At 31.8% G+C, this 27,895-nt stretch overlaps 1 protein-coding gene across 4 annotated transcripts in view; it reads right to left on the bottom strand.

The window, feature by feature from the left end:
- The window catches only part of sema6ba (sema domain, transmembrane domain (TM), and cytoplasmic domain, (semaphorin) 6Ba), a 151,695-nt gene that overhangs the window by 24,303 nt on the left and 99,497 nt on the right, over positions 1-27,895 (bottom strand). For all 4 annotated transcript variants that reach the window (XM_051134614.1, XM_051134598.1, XM_051134607.1 and 1 more), the window contains 5 exons: positions 17,784-17,882; positions 15,731-15,821; positions 15,297-15,416; positions 13,188-13,276; positions 10,956-11,173 (listed from right to left, as the gene is read on the bottom strand). In XM_051134614.1, coding sequence (XP_050990571.1) covers positions 10,956-11,173; positions 13,188-13,276; positions 15,297-15,416; positions 15,731-15,821; positions 17,784-17,882 — 617 coding nt within the window. The remainder of the gene's footprint in view (positions 1-10,955; positions 11,174-13,187; positions 13,277-15,296; positions 15,417-15,730; positions 15,822-17,783; positions 17,883-27,895) is intronic.

Below are 27,895 nucleotides of genomic sequence, written 5' to 3'. Positions count from 1 at the left end.
TCCCATCAGCTGCTCTCAGAACATGTGTGCTTGGACCACGTTGACAGAATTGGCGAGTTCTGTCTGGTGTCCCGCTGGAGCTGGATGGAGAGGGCTTGTCTGCGCCCCTCACCTGACAGCAGGCCTGCTGAGCCAACGCTGGACAACATTTGGCCAAAACTGAGCCAATGCTGGGCCGAAGATGAACCAAAGCTCACCGTCCTTTATCTTAAATGACAGTACTGTGGCAAAACCAAGTCCCCGCACCTCCAACAAAACTCAAAAAGAGCCTCAAGCAAAACAAACTTTTATAGACTCAATGCAACAAACCTTGCAAATCCACTTTGGTAAATCCACTGAATATTTCAACATCAAAAGAGCTCACAGTGCAGCCTAATGCAGTTGCTTTTTCAGGATAGAGATTGCTTTTAAACAAAATTTTGTTTCCTGGTGAATTATAATAACCTGAAAACCATGATTTGTGGTACTTTATTGATTGGAAGCTACTGATAAGCATCAATAAGAAGAGTAATTAAGCATTGATAATTTTACTCACTATTTTTGAATAATATTTAAGAGCTGTCAAATAATTAATTGTGATGAATCACATCCAAAATAAAAGTTTGTGTTCACATAATATACGTGTGTACTGTGTATAGTTATTATGTATATATAAAGTATATATAAATACACATATGTTTGCGAATATTTAACAAAAATATGTTATATTTATATAAAAAATAATTATATTTATCTAAAATCTAAATTATATATATATATAATTTTTTTTTTTTTTTTTTTTTTTTTTTTTTCAGTTTTAGTACTTTTACTACTACTCATTAGCTATAGTTTCTGACTTAAGCTATTTTAAGTCTAAGTTTTTCAATAATATTCAAGTTTTATTTTATTTCAGCTTTATTACCAAAATTCATTTCTTCTTTGGAACATAAAAAAAATATTTTGATGAATGTTTGCCACTACAGTGACAAAAATACAATAGAATTCAGTGGGAAGTGTTGGTTTATTTCTTTCTTTTTTTTTTTTTTTTTAAATAAAAAGTTTAAAAATTGATCATTTTACTCAATATTTTTGCATGCTATTTTATCAGAGCGCAGTGTCAGTTTAGCATTTTTACATATTATTATAGTATTTATTATGATGTGCTTTCGCAAAGTTTTTAGTTTTTCATCTAACATTTATTTTATTTTATTTTATTTTATTTTATTAAATCTATTTGACTATATTTCTTCTCTGGGACATAAAAGAAGAGACTTTGAAGAATATTGGTAACCAAACCATTATATTTTCATTGACTTTTTTTTTAATACTTTTAGTCATCAAGGATGAATATTTCTGAATGTAAAAACTTTAAAAATGTACCATTTAACTCAATATTTTTGCATGCTATTTTATCTGTATTACAGTGTTATTTTAGTATTTTTATATACTATTATAGTATTTATTACTGTTTTAAATTAGCTTTTATTTTCATATTTTAATTAGATTTTCATACATTTTTTATTTTATTATTTTAGTTTTAGTACTTTAACTACTACTTATTATAGTTTCTAACTAATAAAATTCAATAAAATGTCCTTTATCTCTTTATTGGAACAGAAAAAATTTTTATTTGATCAGTGTTTGCAACTAAACATTTTCAATTCCCATTGACTTCCATTATATGGATAAAAATAAAGTGGAATTCAGTGGGAACCGGAAGTGCTGGTTTACCAGCATTCTTCAAAATATTCTGTTGTGTCCAACAAAAAACAAAGTCATAGAGGTTTGGATCAACGACTATAGAGCAAAGAAGTTCACTAGGTTTAGATTATTTACATTATTTACCCAAACAAGCTGTGTTTTTCACTCAGACAGCGAAAAGAAAATGTTACTCAACCCAATGGAATAATTTAAGGAAAATAATTTTGACGCAAGCTTGAATTTGAGACAATAGCTACATTATCCTGTTCGCAATGAGAGTGCAAATGAGTCCTTACACCTTCCACATGGTGACTAAATAAAACTAAAGCAGATAAGACAGCTCCAGAGCAATCATCGCATTCAGATATGATGAGGTCTGCTCATTCAACTCTAATCATTCTGCTCAATTCCGCTCTAATATCCCTCACTAATAGATACACGGAAAATACAGGGCCTGATCTGTTAAATATGGGCTATTGGTAATTGAAGGGCTTTGGGAATGAAGTGCCTCATTTGGAAAATTTGGAAAATGCACGCAGATTGATGGACAGAAACGACGCAGTGGGTTTGGTGTTAATGGACTGATTTGGAGACGGGCCTGAGCCCGCCGCCTGCCGCCCTTATGGAGGACATCTGTGCCAAAGATTACACCAAATTAACAGAGATGTCACTGGATGGCATCTTGCTCTCTGTCTCCTTTACTGAGACGCATAACCTTATAATTACCTCAACTATTTAAAAAGAATAAGGGAAAAACAATAATGTTTTACACGTGTCATTAGGGCACTGACACCTCTTTTTGTATCTCAGCAGGTGACTAAAAAATGAAGGTGATTAAAAGAATAACACAATGTTTTGACACTTCATTAGTAGGGTTTGCTAATTATTACTCATAATTAAAAGGATAGTTTAACCAAAAATGAAAATTCTATCTTCATTTACTCTCCCGCGTGTCGTTTTTAACCTTCATGACCTACTTTCTTCTGCAGAACACAAGAGAAGATTTTTTGATTATTATTTTGAACAAAAACATTACTGGATCGCACTGACTGTAATTGCAAGGCCAAAAAAAAAGATATTTATATTTTTAAAATAGAAATGTAGGTAACCAAACCTTTTAGATTTCCATCGACTTTTTTAAAAAAATAATTTAATTTAATTAATATTTTTTTTTAATAAAAAAAAAAGAAGAATTTACCATTTAACTCAAACTTTTTTGCATGCTATGTTATCTGTATTACAGTGTTGTTTTAGTATTTTTACATACTATTATAGTATTTGCTGCTTTTTAGAATTAACTTTTATTTTCATATCTTCCATTTTTTCATTTCATATTTATATTTTATGTATTTTATGTATTTATGTTTATTTATTTATTTATTTGTTTATTTAATTTAATTTAATTTTATTATTTTATTTTATTTTTTCTCAAATCTATATGACTATATTTCTTCTCTGGGACATAAAAGAAGATATATGTACATATATGTATAATAATTTAATACTTTTAGTCATCAAGGATGAATATTTTTTATTCTAAAAATCTTTTAAGAATTTACCATTTAACTCATTTTTGGTGGCTATTTTATCTGCATTATAGTTTCATTTTAGTATTTTTACATACTATTATATTTTTGAATTAGCTTTTATTTTCATCTCTTCAGATTTCAAATTTCATATTTTATTTTATTTTATTTTATTTTACTTTATTGTATTTTATTGTATTTTATTGTTTTTTATTTTATTTTATTCCAAGCCTATATAACTATATTTCTTCTGGGGGACATAAAAGAAGACATTTTGAAAAAGAACCAAGCCAATTCAGTTCACATCAATTTATGTTATATATATAAAACATACATCAAGTATCCATTAAATTGATTAAAAGTTACATTAAATACATTTATAATGTTTCAAAAGATTTGTATATTATTATTATTATTTATTACTATATTTAAATTTTTTTCCCCAAGTTTTTCAAATTTTTCGAATCGAGGCTTTCTGGAACAAATAATGTAAAGTAAAGTAAAGTAAAATAAAAGAAAAGAAAAGAAAAGAAAAGAAAAGAAAAAAAAAGAAAAAAAAATGTAGCACAACTGTTTCCGAAATTGCTAATAATCAGAAATATTTATTGAGCAGCATTTTAAAATATATTCAAATAGAAATCATATAATATAATATTTCACAATATTACTATTTTTACTGTAATTTGATTGAATAAATGCAGCCTTGTAAGCATAGGAGACTATGAAGCATAGGAGACTAAAAAAAAAAAAAAAAAAAAAAAACACTAACGAAACCCCAAACTTTGCTTTGAAAAACTGTTTGTATGTGGGTTGCCATCGCAAAAAATGAGACGGGCAGACGTCCGTCTGAATAGGAGCCATTTTGAGAACACCTCTTAAGCCAATAAGCTGTCAGAAGTTTGTGGCCTCCAACTCTAATCCAGCCAATGAGCTGTCAGATACAGTGATGTACAGCCTTGTAAACCTCAAGCTAGACAAACGAGCTCTACTTTCACCCTGTTCTCTCTGGCACTCGGCCCCGGTCACCTATCGTCCACTACTTTAAAGGCTTTCTGGCGGCGTGCCTGTGTAACTGCCCAGCCCAGTGGGCTTGAGGTGAACGGGCCAAGATCACCTCATCACACAAAGCTCTGCGGCAAAGCCTCTCGCGCCCATTTGAGACAGGACACGGCGGGGGGCTGAGAAATGAGGACTAAACGAGAAAAATGGACATGCCGGAAAGCAGGAGGGGCTTCATGCTGTTTGTACTTTGGCATAGAAGCTCAGCCATAACTCTAGAGCCAGACCACAGAACACAATAACTCTCCCTTCAGAGGTTACTGCGAAACTACTGCGAAAAATGAAGCATTTATGGTATTTAAGGTAAGATATTTCAAAAATAAATTACCAAAACAGAAAGCTTGGCAACAGTAAACAACTTAAGTTAAGCTAATTAAGTATATTACTTGCCAGCTTTGCATGTACATACAAAATATTAATACAGAAATCAGAGAATGTTTACTAGAAATAATAACAATAATAGTAATAAACCTTTTTTTATTATTTATTATCCCATGCGCGATTATACATTATATTACATATATAATAATACTAATAATAACTAATTGGGTTACTGATGATGATGATGATGATTAATAATAATAATAATAATAATAATAATAACTGGTAATAATAACTGGGTTACTGTTGATTATTTTAATTATTATATTATTATTATTCAACAGTAACTAAAATATTTATTATTATTACTATACTTATCATTCAACAGTAACCCAATTAATTATTCAACAGTAAACAAATTATGCATTACTATTATTACTATTATTAAACAGTGACCCAATTATTTATTATTATCATCATTCAACAATTATTGTTATTATCATCATTCAACAATCATCAACTCAATTATTTAAATATTTATTTATTTTTTTTTTTTTTTTTTACAATAGCCTATGCATAGTTATATATATAATAAAATATTATATATATAAAATATAATATACATATGGTTATATAACCAAATTATTATTATTATTATTATACAGTAACCCAATTATTTATTATTATTATTATTATAAAGTAACCTGGTTAATCTGGTTATTGTTAATATTATTATTAATAACTAATTGGGTTACTGTTGATATTATTATTATTATTATTATTATTATTATTATTATTATTAACAGTAACCCAATTATTCATTATTATTATTATTATCAAAAAGTAACTTATGTATTATTATTATTATTATTATTATTCAACAGTAACTAAAATATTTATTATTACTACTATTTTTATAATTACACAGTAACCCAATTAATTATTCAACAGTAACCCAATTATTCAATATTATTATTATTGTTATTATTATTAAACAGTAACTCAATTATTTCTTAATTTATTACTATTGCTATTATACAGTAACCCACTTATTTATTATTATTATTATTCAACAGCGACCCAATTAATTATTCAACAATAACCGTTACAGTTCATTATTACCATTATTATTATTATTATTATTATTAAACAGTACCCCAATTATTTATTATTATTATTATTATTATTATTCAACAGCGACCCAATTAATTATTCAACAGTAACCGTTACAGTTCATTATTACCATTATTATTATTATTATTATTAAACAGTACCCCAATTATTTATTATTATTATCATTGTCATTCAACAATTATTATTATCATCATTCAACAATCATCAACCCAATTATTTATTATTATTATTATACAGTAACCCAATTATTTATTATTATTATTATTATTCAAGGGTAACCCAATCATTTATTACTATTATTATTATTATTATTATTATTATTATTCAGAAGTAACCCAATCTTTATTTATTTATTTATTATAATTATTATTATTATTATTATTTAGTATTATTATTATTATTATTATTATTTAGTATTAGTATTATTAATAAGCCACTCGTGGCTTATTGGGTCATCCTTCATTCACAATACACCTTTAAACAAGTGCATATTTCAGAAAACATATTTTTGTGCCCAAAAGGGTAAAAACGTTCCATTTCACGACAACTCCTCATTCATCTAATTCTCCTTCCTTTCTCAACGGATGTCCTATAATTTGCTCTTTCCTGTAGTGAAAAAATGACCACATCTAGCAGAGCAGATACAACACCAAAAACATCCCCCTGGAAGCTGATGACGGAGCTCATTTTTATTCTAATCATACGAACACAATGAGAGGTAATCTAGTGAAAACGGCCCTCATCATCTGCCTGATGGACTGCAGTATATCATACTCGTCGCGTGCTTACCCGCGGAGACGGGAAGACTAGTGAGGGCTCTTACAGTGTGTTACGAGCTCTCGGGACTGACACAAAGAGCTGATGGAACAACATTTGGGCTGGTTTTATGACGTGCTTGACTGTTTATCCATTTAGCTCGGCACAGAAGAAAACGATTCATTGTCTTTCATAAACCCATGAGCTCAGATTATCGGCTGGTTGTTCTACAGTATCTTCTGCCATCTCTCTTCCTCTCTTTGTCTCCGTAGTCCTTTATTTTGGGTCTACAGTATGTAAATGTCTATTCTCTGTTGGGAGTTATTTCAAGCTTGTGACAAAAAAGCCCTGTTGTTTCTGGAGACGTGCTGCGCCAAAGCTCAATTCAATGCGGGTTTCAACGTCAAATCTTTAGTTTTTTAGCTTGTTCCAGTGATCATTTCTTCTGAGGTACTCCCAGGTATGCCGTGCCGCAGCCAAATCGCTTTGTGATACGACAAAGAGACATTTTACATTTACTGCATGTGTCAATCATGGAGTATCTGGCACCCATTTTGAAATGTTATGCCACTATTTGCTCGCAGGAATTTCAGTTCCCACAGAGATATAAAATGTCAGTGTATAAACCTCCAGTGAGAGTGTTTCATCTATTACCTTCCTGTGCAAATTCAGCTTGTGGCGGTACTTTAGGGATGGTAATACCATAGTACTTGTTTGTTACTACCGTACCTTTTGAACGTCATATTAATATACAAACTGTTTTAGATGTTTTTGAAAGATGTCTCTTATGCTCACCAAGGGTGCATTTATTTGATACAAAATACAGAAAAAAAAAAAAAAAAAAAAAATAGAAAGTTTTATTTAAAATAGAAATATTTAGTAAAATTGAAAATGTCTTTTTCTGTCACTTTTAATTAATTGAATGCATCCTTGATAAATAAAAGTGTTAATTAATAAAATTTATATTTAAATTATTAATAAAAAAAATAAATAAAATAAAATAAATAAGAATAAATTAATAAATGAAATAAAAAATAAATTAATAAAATAAATAAAAATAAATTAATAAACACTAATAAATAGATTAATAAATAAAATTACCAACATTAAACAAATAAACAAATAAATAAAAATCTTTTGAACTGTAGTGTACCATGATACAAGTTGCTTTAGATAAAAACGCTTTTATGAATATAAAGTAAAAAAAATGTTGAATATAAAATCGAAACTGTGAATATAAAGTTCAAAAGAACAGCATTTATTTGAAATAGGAATGTTTTGTAAAATTATAAATGTCTAAATAAAAGTGTTAATAAAAATAATGAAAATTAAAAAAATAATAAATTAATAAAATAAATAAATAAAAATAAATTCATAAATAATAAAACAAACTATAAGTTAAATAAAATTAATAAAAGCAAAAAAAAAAAAAATAGAAACCTTTTAAACTTTAGCGTACCATAGTACAAGTCGCTTTAGATAAAAATGTCTGTCAAATGCAGAAATATAAATCACCATGCAATTTTTTTTCAGGATGCTTTTATGAATATAAAGTAAAAACAAAAATTTGAATATAAAGTTCAAAAGAACAGTATTTATTTTAATATTTTGTAAAATTATAAATGTCTTTTCCTAGCACTTTTAATTAACTGAATGCATCCTTGACAAACAAAAGTGTTAATTAATAACATAAATAAATAATACAAATAAATTAGTAAGTTAAATAAAATATTTATTTGAAATAGAAAAATTTTGTCAAATTATAAATGTCTTTTCCTAGCCCTTTTAATTAACTGAATGCATCCTTGGTAACTAGAAGTGTTAATTAATAGAATAGCTAATACAGTACATTCATTAATAACATTTAATAAACAAACAAACAAATAAATAAATAACCTTTTAAACTGTAGGGCACCGTGGTACAAGTTGCTTGAGATAAAAGTGTCTGTCAAATGCAGAAATATAAATGGCACTGTAAAGTACCTCATAGGATACCATGGTATTACCATCATAACAGTGTCCAAAGCCACTACTATGGTACATTTCTGTAAAGGCTTCCCAGAAGCACTTTTCTCTAAATGCATACAGTTGTTTCCAGCACTCGGTCTCTTACTCTGACTCGCTCTTCGCACATTTTGACAGATGTCACAACTGCTACTGTAAACTACAGCACAATGTGAGCTGGCCATTTACAACCCTGAGGAAAGCAGATCAGTGTTTTACCCACTGTTAAAATGTGTTTATGGCGTTTCTTAACATCTCTGATAGCAGAATTTCAAACAATCTTTCTCCTGAGACGATCAAACTCTCTCGACTCCTCACATTGTCTTTCTTCTGGAGAAGAAAAAACAGGCCTTTTAGGCAGAATATCAAAAGAACAAAATCCAAATTGCCTTGAAATTGGATTCATTCGTGCTGCTCGGGTTCAAAACAGACTAATAAGAAGCTAAATCACAGAGGAACGCGCGTACGTGCGCGTGTAGAACCGTTTTCCATTTCCCCTCAATTTAGTTACGTTTCGTAATCTTTACACATTTACGTGGTGAATGTCACAAAAACATGCCCAGATCATATTTCACCACCAACCCAAAAGGAAATTATATTTTACTTAAAGAAAAACGAGTCTATTTTAAGACTTTATTTCAATGACAGTTAGAAACTTTCTCCCTCATCAACTTACTATGAAAAAATCTCATTCTCATAACAATACATGTGCAGATGTTTTATTAGTTTTTGTGAAATTCTCGTTATACTAAATAGTGATTCTCATGAGATTCATATTACATTAAGATGTAGTACAAAAAAAAATCCTACTATATCAATTAAATTTGAACCAGTACATATTTTAAAGGCATCAACATATATTATTCTATGTCTTTTCATTACTGTACTTACAATTAGATTTTTTCAATTTAATTATGAGAATTTGATCACATATACTTAACTGTCATTAAAATAATGTCATACAGCAAACAATAAAATTAAAAAAATAATAATAAATAAATAAATAAAATAAAATAAAATAAAATAAATAAATAAAATAAAATAAAATAAAATAAAATAAAATAAAATAAAAAAAATAAAATAAAATAAAATAAAATATCAGTTATTATTTGTCTTTTGACTGTGTTTGACTGATGTTTATGACTGTAACTAGAATAATTATAATTATGAGAATTTGGTGGGGAAAATCTGCTTAATTGTCATGAAACTAAGAAAATACTATCATAAATAAATACATACATATATTCGAATTATATCATTATTGTAATGAAAATAAATAACAAATATATTTATGATATTTAAAAATAAATGAAATAGTGTAATTAAAATAAAAATGAATATAAAATAAAAAAATATAACATCATTATTTGTTATTATTTTAATTACTGTATTTTTTTTTTCATTGAAACTATGAGAATTGGTGGGGAAAATATGCTTAATGGTCATGAAACTAAGAAAATAAAACCATAATATCATAAATAAATACATTTATTAATTAATTATATTTATATAATTATATAATTATATAATTATTATAATGACAATAAATAACAAATATATTTATGATATTTAAAAAATGTAACATTGTAATTAAAATAAAATATAAATATAAAATAAAATATGCTTCATCATTAATTTTTGTTATTTTAATTACTGTAATTAGAATTGATTTCATTATAATTATGAGAATTTGGTGGGCAAAATATGCTTAATTGTCATGGAACTAAGAAAATAATATCATAAATAAACACATTTATATATTTATATATTCTATTTATATATATTATAATAATAACACTATTGAAAATACATTTTATATTTTATATATATTTAAAATTATATATACATATATAATTATATATATAAAATATATATATAAAATGATATATAATATTTTAGATATATAAAATATATGTTATATATACACATTTATATATTTATATATTCTATTTATATATATTATAATATCACTATTGAAAATATATATTGAAATATATATATTGAAAGATATATTGAAAATATATTTTATATTTTATATATATTTAAAATTATATATATATAAAATAAATGTAATAAATTATATTTTAAAATAAATGCAGTATTATAATTAAAATAAATATTATGATATTATTTATGATATTACAAATAAAATAAAATAAAGTAATAATGTGAATAATTAAAATAAAAATAAAATAATGTGAATCAGGTAAGTTCTTGAGAAATTTACTTTTACAGTACCTTACTGTGTTATTAGCAACCAGACAGATCTGGGAATGGAAACTGATAGGACAATAAATGGTGCCCATATGATTTGAGGAAATAACCTTCACAAAGGTTTGTCCTTATTTGCATCTGCGCTGTTGATTCACATTACTGTCTCATTGGCATTCATCATTCACACACACAGATTGCTCCACTATAATGCAAATGATCACACAGTCCTCTTTAGGATTCATCCAGCATGAGTGTGTGTACCTGTTGGAGGGTGTTGAGAAGACCCCCAGGATGACGTCCCTGCCCTGCATGCGTATGATGGGGCTGGTGGACTGCAGCAGGTTGAAGTAGAAGTGCGAGTCTCCCGGGATTGAGCAGTTCAGACGCGCTTTCAGAAACGACGTCCACTGGCGCTCCAACACCCGCTGAGAGCCGCCCAAATCACCTTTACACACACGTGCCACGCGAGACACCATCACCTAATGCACACACACACATATTCACAAAGAAAACAGTTCAGTTTTTATTCCACACAGCCTCTATTCAGAGCCAGAATCAAAGTGACTATTCACTGGAGAACTGCTTTTCAACCTCACACTTCAATCGTGAGAATTCAGTCGTTTGACAATTGTGTAAAAACTTAAAGGGGCCATGTTCTGCTCGACTGCATTTTATTTTGTTTAAACAGTCCAATTATAAAGTTGGTCAAGGCTTATTGTGCCAAAAGCTGTCATAATTTAGTTTCACTGGACCATTTTCCTCTTTTCTTTCACTTAAAGGAACTGGAGAAAGAAACATTATAGATAGAGGACTGGTATTGAAGTTAAAAATGTCTTAATGATGGATTTGTTTCTTATAAACACACAGCTTTTTGCTTCACAAGATGTTAATTGATGGACTGGAGTGGTGTGGATTACTTGTGGGTCATTGTGATGTTTTTATCAGCTGTTTGAACTCTCATTCTGACGGCACCCATTCGCTGCAGAGGATCTATTGGTGAGCAAATGATGCAATGCTAAATTTCTCCAAATCTGTTCTGATGAAGAAACAAACTCATCTACATGGTGGTTGGCTATCGAACTTTTACTATACTGTACCTTTAATATGTAAATTAGCTCTGTTTTGATTGGCTGACCTCTGAGTAGTGGGCGGTGCACTATCAAGCTCCAGAATACTTTATCGCCATAGACAGCTATTCACTGACAGTTATATATCAATGTGCAAGTTATGATTTATGACATTTTTAATTAAGAATTACAAATTAAACAACTTAGTTTTAATAAATGGCAAGGGTGGACTGTTGAGGTCAGTCATTTTTTAAAGAAATTAATACTTTTATTCAGCAAGGATGCGCTAAATTGATCAAAAGTGACATTAAAGACATTTATTAATTAGTTATTTTTCAATTAAATGCTGTTCCTCACAACTTTGTCCTCATCAAAAAATCTACAAAATTGGAAGCGGCACAATTTTTTTCAACACTGATAATAATAAATATTTCTAGAGCAGCAAATGAGCATATTAGAATGATTTCTCCTACTGAAGTTAAAAACGTCTTAATAATGGATTTGTTTCTTACAAACACAGATTTTCGCTTCACAAGATGTTAATTAATGGACTGGAGTGCTGTAGATTAATTGTGGATAATTTTGATCTTTTTATTTGCTGTTTGGGCTCTGACGGCACACTTTCACTGCAGAGGATCCATTGGGTAGCAAGTGATGCAATGTTAAATTTAAGTTTTGACAAAGAAACAAGCTCATCTATATGGTGGTTGGCCTGAGGGTGAACACATTTGCAGCTAATTTTAATTTTTAGGTAAACTATTCAATTAAAAATTAAAAATGTCTCTGCTAATGGACTTTTACTGTACTGTAACTTTAATATGTAAATTAGCTCTGTTTTGATTGGCTGACCTTTGAGTAGTGGGTGGTGAACTATCAAGCTCCAGAATACTTAGTCACTATAAACAGACAGCTATTCATCGACAGTTATATATCAATGTGCTAGTTATGATTTATGATGTTATTAATTATGAATTACTAATTAAGCAACTTAGTTTCAATAAATGGCAAGGGTGGACTGTTGAGGTCAGTCATTTTTTAAAGAAATTAATACTTTTATTCGGCAAGGATGCACTAAATTGATCAAAAGTGACATTAAAGACATTTATAATGTATTTTTCAAATAAATGCTGTTCCTCACAACTTTCTATTCTTTAAAAAGTCTACAAAAATATGAAGCAGCACAAATGTTTTCAACACTGATAATTATAAATATTTCTAGAGCAGCAAATTAGCATATTAGAATGATTTCTGAAGCTTTGCATCACTGGAATAATATTAAAACAGAAAACAGTTCTTTTAAAATTGTACTATTTCACAATATTACACTTTCTACTGTATTTTTAATTGAATAATTGCAGCCTTGGTGAGCATAAGAGACTTTTTTCAAAAACAACTAATTTCACCAACCCCTGAATTTCGTTCTTACCTTCTCCAGGTAGTTAAACTCCATGGCCATCTCCCTGAAGAAGAAGTAGATATGAGGCCCCCATTCGACAGCGCTCACAAAATAAGGCTCTGTAAGACACACAAACGCAGGCTTTAATTTTACAGTCTGAGGGCATCCTATGGAGAAATTGCAGCTCGAATAAGCAAACACTCATCAGTCATTATAAAGACATTTCATCTGAACAAACAACATATGCACAGTCCCAGAGGGAGGCAGGGAGAGAAAGCGATATACAGCGAGAGAACTGAATGAGGCAGAGATAGTCCTCATAAAACATGCATGTCCTCTTAAATAAAGCAAAGAGAGTGAAGAGAGGACATTCGGAGGTCTTGGCCTCGCTCTCCTTGAGCAGTATGCGTTTTATAAAGCAGACCCAGGCCTTTGTGGCTCCAAACGGGATGTCGGCCTCACTCCCTCAATGATTCTTTTATGGAGATATTCAACTCATAGCTCTCCAGCATTCAAAGTTCAAACAGAAAGATCAAATTAAACACACACATCCACCTATTCTCGTCTGAATGAGGCTCCGAGAGCTTCGTGCAGTTTCCCGTGGTTACAAGGTCTGGCATATTTGTGGAAAACAACTCAGGTAAAAAAAAAAAATAAATGAATAAATAAAAAAAAACCTCATTTGGTTTTGTTAGCGCTGTCGGTGTGTCTGCTGTGAAATCACACTCAGAATTCAGTGCTGTGAACTGCTTCCTGAAACTATTTTAAAATCCACAAAACAAACCCCACTTCAGGCTGACAGGTAGATTGCAAAGCGAAACGAATGCAATCCATTTGACTAAACATTTCCTGAAACAACTTTAAAGGAATAATCCAGGTTAAGTGCAACTTTTGCTCTGTTGACGGTTTATGTGATATGATGAACAGAAGATAAGTTTGACCCATCCCTTGTTGAATCGGTTCCTGTATCACTAAAAATAATGCTTAAAATATACAAACTTGGGCCTGGTTTCACAGACTGGTTTTTAGACTAAGCCAGGATTAGGCTATAGAAAAAACATTACTGGTGTACATCTGGAGATAAAACAAAGGCACTGATATATTTTAAGATTTTTTTTTTTTCAGTTGAAACAGCTCAGACTTACATTTTAGTCTGGGACTAGGCTTAAAGGACTAGTTCACTTCCAGAACAAAAATTTACAGATAATGTACTCAACCCCTTGTCATCTTTCTTTCTTCAGTCGTAAAAGAAATTATGTTTTTTGAGAAAAACATTTTTAGGATTTCTCTCCATGCAATGGACTTCTATGGTGCCCCCATATTTGAACTTCCCAAATGCAGTTTAAATGAAACTTCAAAGGGCTCTAAACAATCCCATCTGAGGAATAAGGGTCTTATCTAGCGAAACGATCAGTTATTTTCTAAAACTAAATTACAATTTATATACTTTTTAACCTCAAATGCTCGTCTTGTCTATAGCTCTGTGTGAACAGTTTTTTCCGGTCATGACAGTTAGGGTACGTCTAAAAACTCCCATTTCATTTTCTCCTCCAGCTTCAAAATTGTCCTACATCACTGCAGAAGTACCAACCCAGAGTTTACAAAGTGAACATGCAAAGAAGATCAAACACCCTTTACAAAAAAAGACAAAACCAACAATGTAGGACGATTTTAAAGTTGAGAAAATAAGACGGGAGTTTTTAGACGTATCCTAACCGTCACTCTAATTTATCTTTGATCTTTGATAAATAGAAAGTCCAAAATAACAGCATTTATTTATTTATTTATTTATTTATTTCTTGCAACATTATGAATGTCTTTACTGTCACTTTTGGTAAATTTATTAAAGTCTTGCGGAATAAACGTATGTATGTATGCATTTTGCTAACCCCAAATTGAAAACAAGCCGATTAAAGCATTGGGAAAAACAAACAAAAAAAAAAAACAAGTTCTTAATGCATTGAGAGTACTTTTATAAAAAAACAAAAAAGAGAAAGAATAAAATTCCACAAGTACCACAAATACCCGAGAACATTCCATTAAGATAAAATAAATTCAAGAACAAAACAGATGACAAATAAAAATAATGCATTTATACTGCCAAACATGCATTGTTTTATTTTATATATGAAACAGTACCTCTGAACCATTTGGAATCATGCTTGATTGTGCGCAGAGCCGGACTCTCTCCCAAACTGCGGTAAATGACAGCATCGATGGCCAGGAAGTCAGTCACTGTCCCCGTAAACAAGCTGCCTTCTAAGGTCAAAGGCCAAAGGTCAGCGTTCAATAACCAGAAGTGAGCATCGACATAGTGCCACGATGATATATGTGGCGAAGTGTTCGAACGGAAAGTCCTTGAGCTTAACGATGTTAACAAGAGGTGGTAAACACATTTACGGAGGCAAATAAAACAGCTATAAATGAGGCGATATTAAATATTATTATGCCGTGTATCCACTGGGTGTACGGCTCTTATTATCACAGATTAAAAAGTGCTAAACAAATCAGCACATGATGTGAATAATAGGAGGTAGAGTCATTACATGGCCAAAAAATAACCCGCAGCTTACCTGCAAACAGAGCCACATTAGCGTGTTTGGGGTCGTAAGGACATCGGGCCATTCCACTGATGGGCTCGCCGACCAATTCCAGAGTGTCTCTCTGAACAAACACACACACACACACACACATAGAGGATATGACATTCTCTGAAAGGATGATAGCTGTTATAAGCCACACATATCTCCAAACACATTCACAAGTGCTGCTATCATTTCTACACGCTTCCAGCAACAGCAGAGAGTGTTAGTGAGCGTGTGCATGTGTGAGAGAGATGCTGCCTTCAAACACAACAGTAGTACGTGACGATTTATCTCACAACTAAAACAACATACCAAACCGTCTCCAGAAAGGCTTTCTCAATTTTATATGAAGAAACAATTCAACTCTGATGTTGAAATGCACTGTAAAAACAAACATTTTAAGATTTAACCACAAAATGTGAGATGTGGCCTGAAAATCTGCTCACAAAAAAAAAAAAAAAAAAAAAAAAAAAATCACAGCAAAATCTAAAAAAGAAAAAAAAAAACTGTTAGTGCATTAGAAATGTTTAAATATTTTTCCATTCTAAAACCCCCCATAAATACATAAATAAATACATATATACATACATACAAATATTTTCTGTGGCATATTATGCCCAAGCCTATTTCTTTAAGGAAGATAAAAATTAAGGAAAAAACAGATGAAAAAAGAAAAAAAGAAAACAACATATTTATATTGTCAAACATTCATTGTTTTATTTTTAAGAAAGCCACAAAATCTAAAGAAAAAAAAAAAAGAAATAAAGAAAATACATTTTGCATTAAGAAGATGAAGAATTACATACCATATCACTAACTGGACACTGGAAAAAAAACTATATTTTCGGTTATTATTGTATAGAAGCACATTTCTGCCACAGAATAAAAAAATAAAATAAAATAAAATAAAATAAAATAAAATAAAATAAAATAAAATAAAATAAAATAAAATAAAATAAAATAAAATGGTATCACTTTTTATTGCATAAATTCTGAGAAAAAGTCAGAATTGCAAGATATAAAGTCAGGACTGTGATACATAAGCTCAGAATTGTGAGATATAAATACACAAAAAAAAGTCACAAATACAATAATTACAGCTATGTTTTTATTTTTTATTCTGTGGGAAAAAAACAGAACTGTGAGATGCAACTTGGAATTCAGAGAAAAAAGTAAGAATTGTGAGATGTAAACTTGGAATTGTGAGAAAAAGAGTTTATTTTTTTGCAAGTCTAACCTTTTTTCAAATTGCTAATATATATCTAGCAATTCAACTGTTTTCTCTGAAAATTGTTAAGTTACAACCATTAATTATAACAATTTTGTATAAAAATTGAGTATAAATTAAATATAAAGATAAAAAGCCGCAGTTACCTTATTATTATTATTATTATTATTATTTAATTCCATGGCAGAAATAGGCTTCCATTTTAATGTTTCATTTTCTTAATGCAAAATAATTTCTTATTTTTTCCCTTCAAATTTAGGGTGAAATATAATTCAGTCATGTCCCTAAAAGATCCATCCAAAAACAATGTACATATGCATTTACACTTCAGTTCAATTCAAATGAGCATCATCTCCTCATAAGCTTCCAATGTAATTATGTGCATCCATTTATTGAGTTTTAATCATTAAGTCAATTACCCTGTCATCAATGCCGATCCACTTTCATTATTGTTAATCCATTGTAAACATGCATATGAGTTTAACTGAACCAATTCTTTCTAATGATTTAGTGGAACTGACTCACAAAGCTTTTCTTAATGACTGGACTGTAGGAGAATTTTTTGTTTAGTAATAAAACTGTGAGGTGGGCAACATGTTGTAAACTTAATCAAGAACAGTGATATACAGCATTATTTATCTAAATGTTTGTTTTGCTACAAAAAATAAATAAACAAAAAAATGAGATGCTGTTGAATATGAAGTGAATTGTACATTGTGTTGTTTGTGTAGTATTGCGCTTTACACGCTCTACATGTTTGCTGAGGGTAAACACAGGGGAGACGGTGAAGTCTGCTGGCATTGAGGAACTCACCGTGTAATTGGCACACAGCGGGTTGAAAGCGTTTGTACCACACACAAACAGCCCTCCATCATGGCTCAACAGCACCTTAATATAATTACGACACTCCTCCTGAAAGAAACAGAGAGAAAGAGACTCTTGTTTTACACTATTATATATTCATTCTTCTTGTCAGATTCATTTACTGTTCATCTCCATTTACAGACTTCACAAAACAGTACAGAAGTTGCATCAGATATATTTTGGTATTCAGTATTTCATTGTCAGTATTTGACCATAGTAGTGAATGATTACTATTCTTATAGGACAGTATTTTCGCTGTAGTATTTTGTGAGGTACTTTAAAGTAACATGATACATGCCCGAAGTACCATGCAATAACATAAAATAAAATAAAATAAAATAAAATAAAATAAAATAAAATAAAATAAAATAAAATAAAATAAAATAAAAATTCTTAACATTTTTTGCCTACTGCCCTGTTGTCATTCTATTAATATTACTAATATGGCAGAGTCCATGGATAAAATAAAATAAAATAAAATAATAAAATAAAGTAAAATAAAATAAAATAAAATAATAAAATAAAATAAATATTTCTTAACATCTTTTGTCTACTGCCCTGTTGCCATTCTATTATTATTACTAATATAGCAGAGTCCATGGATAAAATAAAATAAAATAAAATAAAATAAAATAAAATAAAATAAAATAAAATAAAATAAAATAAAATAAAATAATAAAATAAAATAAAATAAAAAAAATAAAATAAATATTTCTTAACATCTTTTGTCTACTGCCCTGTTGCCATTCTATTATTATTACTAATATAGCAGGGTCCATGGATAAAATAAAATAAAATAAAATAAAATAAAATAAAATAAAATAAAATAAAATAAAATAAAATAAAATAAAATAAAATAAAATAAAAAAAATAAAATAAATATTTCTTAACATCTTTTGTCTACTGCCCTGTTGCCATTCTATTATTATTACTAATATAGCAGGGTCCATGGATAAAATAAAATAAAATAAAATAAAATAAAATAAAATAAAATAAAATAAAATAAAATAAAATAAAATAAAATAAAATAAAATAAAAATATTTCTTAACATTTTTGTCTACCGCCCTGTTGTCATTCTATTAATATTACTAAACATAGCAGGGTCCATGGATAAATAAAATAACATAAAATAAAAATAAAATAAAATTAAATTAAATTAAATTAAATTAAATTAAATTAAATTAAATTAATTTAAATTAAATTAAATTAATTAAAAAATAAATAATAAATAATATTTGTTAACATTTTTTTGTCTACTGCACTGTCTACTTTCATTCTATTAATATTACTAATAAAGCAGGGTCAATGTATAAATAAAATAACATAAAATATAATGAAAATACAATACAATAATAATATATGATAAAATAATATTTCTTCACATTTTTTGCTGCCCAGTGCCCTGTTGTCAATCTATTAATATAACTAATATAACAGGGTTCATGAAAAAAATAAAGAAATAAATAAAAAGTAAATTAAATTAAATTTAAAAATAAAATAAAATTAAAAATTTAATTAAAAATTAAATAACAATTAAATTAAATTATTATTATTTTTGTCTACTGCCTTGATGTCATTCTATTCGTATTACTAATACAGCAGGGGGCAAAAGTTTGAAAGCACACTGAAAATCTGGGGTAATTTAAACCTGAAAATAAACAAACCATTTTAGGATTAGCAATGAGAGAAAGAGAGAATATGAGTTTGTATAATTATGTTATCTCAATATGCAAGAACACTATAGAAATGACTATTCTTATTAATTATTGTGCAGAAACAGCGGTGATCATATCAAACTCTGTGTATTTGTTTTGCCGGGCTGATCCTCTTTGAATCGCAATGACTTGGCAGCATTTGACTTTTATGTCATTTAACAAAGTCATTTGAATCCTAATTAAATCTGAGTAAAGGAGAGAGAGAAAATACAAAAGCAGTGTGTGCATGTGTGTTTGTGTGTGTGTGTTGGGTCAGACATGAAAGACTAGGGCAAGATGGGCAAAAGAATAAGGCTGTAAATATTGACACAGCTTCACAAGTCATTTTCCCCCAGACATCATTATTTTGAGAGCTGTGTTTGTTTTGGAAGACAGACACCAGATAAGTAGGTCCCAGCTTGCAGCTCCGCCTCAGAGCCCACACTGCGAACACCACCCTAAAACATAAAATTCTCCAGTTTTTCACATTGTATTTGAACTAGATTTGCACAATGTTGCTGCACGTTTTTGTGTAGCAGCACAGAAACAGGAAGTATGAATGCATCACGACGTGGGTCCAGCTACAAAAGCAGTCCTAAAAGCTACTGGATAGCCAGCTGCGAACACTCATGCGTCAGGAATGCCTTTGTTCCCTGACGGACATCAATGGAACGTTTTGAAGTGGTTTTGTGTATTTTGCTGAAACCTCTGCATGTGGGCCCCATCACGCAGCTCCACCGTAGGACCCATTCACCGCTCTGCCCATTGAGTTCGACTGGGCCTCCTGGTGGAGCTGAAACCCGAGGGGGCCGACACTGAGGTCAGGCTCTTTGAGGTGATTAGCAGGACTGCCGAGGGTCTACGTGTTGTTACAGATGCAGGTCCACCGTACTCTGTGTGCGTGTGTTTGCACAAGAGATGTTGTTACAAATGCATTCAAGCTGCTCGCAGCGTTAAACACACACTCCCTAGTGATAGATCAACTTACAGCGTGTGTGTGCATTTGTGCATGTGTCTGAATAGGAGATAGGACAGGGATCTTTTCATTTTTGATAAGCTGAAGTGTGTGCGTGTGAGTGAGAGCATATAAAATGACGCAACCTTTCACCTCTTATTATCATGAGTATTTCCATCTGGATGCTGTGAAGGATGTGTTGAAGTTTGCTCTAACATTACCATATCAACAAAGTCAGTTTTTTCCCTCTGTGTGTTTTTCTTGGTGATCATCAGGATACAATGCAAATAACGGAGGCAAAATTAGGCAACAATTTGCCCATAATTACCCACCAATTAGAAAATAATACGGCTGATCTTCACCCTAAAACTGAACCCAGGCAGAAAAGTGTGTTGAAAAAAAAACATTAAATTTCTGTGATGTGACATTTTCAAGTGCAACTGAATATTTAGCTCTGAATAATGTACTGTCTCACAGGATGTCTTGATTTCATGTTCTTGATTGGATTGTAATGTAAGGCAATGATATTATTGGTGCTTGCTAAGACAACTATTGCTGTTTTGCAGAAGGAAACTAGAAACTATTGCTCATTTTTTGTTGAGAGGTTTTTGTCTGGTGAATTAGGAGTAGTAAGTGATTTCAAAAAAATATCAAGAATTCTTTCATTTCAAGCTGCAGTCTAAAATATTCTTAAGAAAGAAAAACAAAAATCACAATAATGATACCTGTAAAAAAAAAAAAAAAAAGCAGTGTAATTATATATAATATAGTTTAGTGTCAAATGGATGAGAGAATTATAGCGGCGTGAATGTCTCTAGCATTAACGTTTGCTGTTGACTAATAAAATAAAAATTAAAATAGACAAATAGCATTTTTGTTCGTATTTCTTCTAAATGGTAATTCTGGAACTGTAACAAAAATAAATAAATAAATAAATAAATAAATAAATAGTTTGCTCAGGTTTGCTCTGGTTTTATCTCTGATTTCAGATAAATAGCATTTTGAATAAATACCACTGAATAAACTGAGCAGTAATAATTTAGTTCTAACGGGTAATTCTGAAAATAAAATAAAATAAAATAAAATAAAATAAAATAAAATAAAATAAAATAAAATAAAATAAAATAAAAAATAAAATAATACCATTGAATAAATGGAGCAGTAATTATTTCGTTCTAACTGGTAATTCTGGAACTGTTACAAAAATAAATAAAATAAAATAAAATAAAATAAAATAAAATAAAACGATATAGCCCGCCATTTTTTCTCAGGACCGATTTGTTTTTAGACCAATAGCTTTTAGACAAATAGCTGATAAAAAAATAAAATAAAATAAAATAAAATAAAATAAAAACCATTTAAAAAAAATGAAGCAGTAATTATTTCTTTCTAACTGGTAATTCTGGAACTGTAACAAAAGTAAATAAATAAATAAAAAGATAAAATGATATAGCCCATCATAAACAAATAAAATAAAATAAATAGCTTACTGTGTTTGCTCAGGACCAATTTGTTTTTAATCCCTGATTTTAGACATTATGAATATATTACTGCTTGACTAAAAGTTTAAAAATGGTGCTAAAAATGTTAAAATTCAGGAGATTAAATATATCTGAAAAGACATGACAGACACATCTACTCAGGCAATAATGCCTGAAAGGAAACATCGGACCTAACAAAAAATAATAATAATATTAAAAAAAAAAAAAAAAAATTCAACATTGCTGTAATATTTATTAATAACACTAACATACCAGGATAATGTTAAGATAATGTTAAGCACAAAATAAGAAAAAGAAACCCTTAATGTTTCTTCAGTTGTGGTAGCAGCTGTTGGATTGTTGGTAGAAGATAAATTCAGATTTATCATGCAAATTATTTTAGTTTTTTTCTGCACAAATTGACAAAAAATTATATCTTGATATGTGTTTTTATTGGTGATTTTAAGCGCCAGTACATGGCGGCAAGTCGCTTAATGAGTGATCAAAGTGTGATTCATTGAATCATTCATTCACAGCAGCTGATTCATGGTCTTAATGAATGGATTATTGAATCATTGACTAATAGATTTAAAAATCTATTTATAAAAATAGATTCATTCAGGAACAAAACCTACTGTGTGTTGTTATGAGACACACAAATGTTCTGCTCCAGCTTTGGTTGAAACTATTTTCGTTGGCAAAACACACAATACTGTGTCTAAAACTAGATCATATCTCATAAATATAAATAACACAAATCCATACAGGGATTTTTTTGCTTATAGGGGCATTTTAACTGCATTCTAATAAGTGTCATCAAGCAGTGAATGCTTTTGGACTCTTTGTTGTTTGTTTTTGCAAAATGAGTGACATCTCGACTTGATAATGTCAGCTCGCATAACGTTAAAACAACAATTACGGTATTATCGTGCACAAAAAAAGTTTCACACACCCCTAGCTAGAACATTATAGCACGTTATATATGTAAAGCCACCCAGACGGCCTTTTAGTCAAAGTTTTGCACAGACAAACAACACTTAAAATAAAAAATCTAGTACCCGATGTCATTACAAAATTATAGATTTTTTGATAGTCATTTTTTTTCTTTAGTACAATAAAGACTAAATAAGACTGAGGACATTTATTAAGAAAAACAAAGCTCAATATTGACGTTGTTTTGTCTTGAACCCCAACCATTCCCATACGGACTCACAGGTCCATCATAAACATCCCGCTGAACGTGAACAGAGCATCCCAGCTGTGTCAGTGCGCCGTAAACTCTCTGCAGGGGTGGGGAGATCTTACGTTCCGCTTCATAAACTGTAAAATTGAATTCATCAGAGATGCAGGTTTGCGAGCGGGTCGATCCGTATACGCCCGTCAGAGGTGTAAAAAGCAGGTTTCGCTTTGGGGAAGAGCACATGTGGTTCAGGTCTCTGTGAAACACCATCAAGAAAGTGTCAAGATTTATCCTTCAGATTAGAGCGCGTGACAAGGCAGTATACGATCCCGTACCCCGGCAGACTCCTTTCTACTCTGATCAAAGTCTGACTTCTCCCTCACTCTCTTCCTCTCCCCTCTTTCTTCTCACCTTCCTCACTCTCCACCGCTCCTTGTTCTCTCTCTGCATGTCTCCTATCGCTCCCGTTCCTCCTACTCCAATCGCTTTTCGCTTCTTTCTGCACCCAAATCGCTCGCTGTCAGATGACTGCACATTCAGTACTTAACCATATAGAGATTCCTACATTTTAAAAACGTCTCTGTCGCCTGATTGATAGTTTCGGCTTTTTAGCAAGTAAAAAGCCTTTTAGTATAATTGTAAAAACATCCACCTTTAGTTCATGGTTAACGTGCCTTTTTATTGTGAAATCTGTACTGATTTTTATATAGTAAATGGAATAATAACTTTTATATTGTTGGTAATATTTCACTTACTGGACTAAAGCCACTTAAGGTTACATACACAATGGCTAATTTGAGAAAATTCATGTTAAAATATGAGTAATCATATGAAATATGATCATCAGGCTTTTGAGGAATATTTATTTGTTTATCTTTCAATCATTTTATTTCATAAAATTATGTTTTCCCCCCAGAATGAAAACTACAGAGCGTTATTGGAAGATATAGAATGATATTTACATGCATAAACCAATATTCATGCAAGTTTTCTGTTATGCTGTAATATGCTGTAATATTTGCCTTATGTTACCTTTAAGATGATATATCATTTTCACACATTCATTCTCTGGGTAGATGAAGATATAAGTTTATAACATATATAAAAGCTCCTATGGTACACATCTGACCCTGCACCACAAAACCAGTCATAAGGGTCAATTTTTCAAAACTGAGATTAATACATCACCTGAAAGCTGAATAAATAAACTTTCCATTGTTGTATGGTTTGTTATGATAGGAAAATATTTGGCCGAGATACAATTATTTAAATATCTGGAATCTGAGGGTGAAAAAAAATCGAAATATTGAGAAAATCGCCTTGAAAGTTGTGCAAATGAAGTACTTAGCAATGCATATTACTAATCAAAAATTAAGTTTTAATAGATTTACAGTAGGAAATCAACAAAATATTTTCATGGAACACGATCTTTACTTAATATCCTAATGATTTTTGGCATAAAATAAAAAATCAATAATTTTGACCCATACAATGTATTTTTGGCTATTGCTACAAATATACCCCAGCGACTTAAGTCTGGTTTTGTGGTACAGGATCACATATGTTAATAATAACAATATAATGTTTTTTTTATATTGTATCATGTGTAGCAACAATATATATGTCAACAATTGAACAATATGTAACTGCTGAACAGTCCTACACAACAGCTTGTAGGAATTTTAGCCCATTCTTCAGTACAGAAACACCTGAACCCTGGGAACCCGGTTTCCTCCTATAAACTGTTTGCTTCAGGTCCTTCCACAACATTTCAATTGGATTAAGGTCTGGACTTTGACTCAGGCATTCCAAATCATTAACCTTCTTCTTCTTTAATCATTTTTTGGTAGAATGACTTGTGTGCTTGTGGTCGTTGTCTTGCTGCATGAGCCACTTTCTTCAAAGATTCAGTTCTTGGACAGATGTCCTGACATCAATGATGGCAAGTCGCCCTACTCAGATGCAGCAGAGCAGGTCCAAACCATGATACCACCATCACCATGTTTCACAGAAGGAATAAGGTTCTTATGCTGGAATGAAGTGTCTCATCCGTCCACAAAACATTTCTCCAGTAGCCCTCTGACTTGACACATGATCTTTAGCAAACTGCAGACCGACAGCAGTTTTTTTTTTTTGAGAGTTGTGCCTTTCTCCTTGTAACTCTGCCATTAATACTCTAGTTGTTCAGTGTTCTCCTGATGTTCGATAATGAACACTAATATTAACCAATGTGAGAAAGGCCTTTATGTGGTTAAAAGTTACCCTGAGGTCCTTTGCAACCTTGCAAACTATTACAAGTCTTGCTTTGGAGTCCTGTGGAGGGTAATAGTGGTCTTGAATTTCCTCCATTTGTAAACAATCTGTCTGACTATGGATTTGTGGAGTCCAAACTGTTTAGAGATGCTTTTGTAACCTTTTCTAGCCGAATGAGCAACGACAACTCTTTTTCTGAGGTTCTCAGAGATCTATAAACCAGGTTTTTTACAGCATTTGCCTCGAATTGTATGAGATCGACAGAATATTAGCACAGACGGACCAGAAATAAGTCAGTTTGAGACTGAGATCATGCCATGATTCACTTCCACAAACATGATCAGACTTTAATGGATTCCTGTTCCTTAATTGAAACAGTGGCACCTGATAGTCATTGTATTGATTGATAACACATCTGAACAAATGGACTCTAATTTCACTTTAAAATTAACTACTAATCCTAGGGTTCACATACTTTTGCAACTCACAAATATTTAACTCTAGACCATTTTTCTCAATAAATAAAATAAACAAACTTTATCTTTTAATCTCATTTGTTTGATTTGGTTCTCTGAAAATCTCATTAACTTTTTGGTCATATTTACGCAGAAATGTAGACAATTCTAAATGGTTCACAAGCTTTTAGGCAGCACTGTATGTATATATATATATATATATGTATATACACATGTGTGTAATTTCTCTTTTTGTTATTTTTCCCCTAAAGATTTAATAATAGTCTTCATTCATTAAAAAAAAAAAAATTCTATTACTATTATTTCATGTCATGGTTAAATATCTAGTCCTCTAGTCCCACTAAGATGCATGAAGAAACATATGCAAGACAGAAATAATAAATGACATGATATTAAAAATGAAAAGTGCAATTTAAAGTGTGTAAAAACAGTAAATGTGAATTATTACACAGCATTGTGTTCAGATTGCTGCGACTGCAAGCTGAAATTCAGATTAAATTTCAATGCATGCAAAAAAACCCCCAAAGGGTTCACATACTTTTTCCTGCAGTTTAATAGCTCCTAACAATTATCTCACTGTGCCAATTTTATTTCTGCTAAGACATTTTAGAAGAAACATCTGAGACAAACCTGCTCAAGTGCTTTTAGCTATAAAACGGCAATATCAGAGCAATAAAATTTTCTTCAGCGCCAAGCAAAAAGATACTCAGTGAATAGTTCATGAAGGGATCCCGTTGCTCATTTTCATTCAGAACGAGCCCACAAATGAAGTTCTCTTCCTGCAGTGCCCTTCAAGCCAATAAAAACGACAATTGGAACTCGTGGAGAGAGAACAGAAACTCGAGAGGATGTGAGTGTATCTATTACATCTCACACACACAATTCTATACTCCCTATAGGTGTAACGTTGGGAGTGAGACGAGAGACAAGCGGATCCATTTGCACGCTTTTATTGAAGGATTTGGACAGAGACATGGTCAAGGCAGGCGTGGTCAGACAGGAGCAGACAGGTGTATAAGGGCTAGGCAGAGAGTAGTCGATAAACAGGCGGGGGGTCGAGACAAACCAGACGAGGAGCCAGAATAACAGAAAGACACGACACGGGGTGAACACAGAGAAACGCTTCGTATGACCAGATAAACACAGTACAATACTCGGCGGTGAGTGACAGAAAGATCGGGGCTTTTATACTGTCTCTGATTGGACGGGGGTGTAGTGCAATGGCTGATGGGGAATGGAGTCCGGGGTGTAGTGCAACAGTCAGAGTGTGTAAACAGAGGGAGAGCGACATCTGGTGGTGAGCGGTCCGCAGCTCACCGACCAGATTCGTAACATAGCCCCCTCCCAAAGAGCGGCTTCCAGACGCTACAAACGAACCATATTCCAGCGGAGCGGTGGGGCGGGGGTGAGACAGGGCAAGGGCTGGAGGGCCAGGTCCGTGCAGAGGACCAGGTGACTGGGGCAGGACCGACAGAGCAGGAGCCCACCAGGGTGGAGCCGGAGGCGGTGCAGGAGGCACAGGGACCCTCCAGGGCGCCGCCGGAGGCGGAACAGGAGGCACCGGAGCCCTCCAGGGCAGAGCAGGAGGCGCAGGAGCCCTCCAGGGCGGAGCCGGAGGCAGAGCAGGAGGCGCAGGAGCCCTCCAGGGCGGAGCCGGAGGCAGAGCAGGAGACACCGGGACCTTCCAGGACGGAACCGGAGGCAGAGCAGGAGGCGCCGAGGCCCTCCAGGGCGGAACAGGAGGCGCCGAGGCCCTCCAGGGCGGAACAGGAGGCGCCGAGGCCCTCCAGGGCGGAACAGGAGGCGCCGAGGCCCTCCAGGGCGGAACAGGAGGCGCCAGAGCCCACCAGGGCTGAGCAGGAACCCGCATAATAGACTGGGACCTGGGGAGAACAGTGACAGAGGAGGCAGACAGAATGAGGGAAGAAGCAGAGAGTTTGTAGGGGGGCGCCACCTCCAAGGGAGGATCCACAGCCACGGCTGACACCTCAGGAGGCATTGGCGCGGCTTCTCCAACTGAC

Source organism: Labeo rohita, chromosome 2 (assembly GCF_022985175.1).
Source record: "Labeo rohita strain BAU-BD-2019 chromosome 2, IGBB_LRoh.1.0, whole genome shotgun sequence".
Lineage (NCBI taxonomy): Eukaryota > Metazoa > Chordata > Actinopteri > Cypriniformes > Cyprinidae > Labeo > Labeo rohita.
This window is presented reverse-complemented; position numbering and strand designations above follow the sequence as displayed.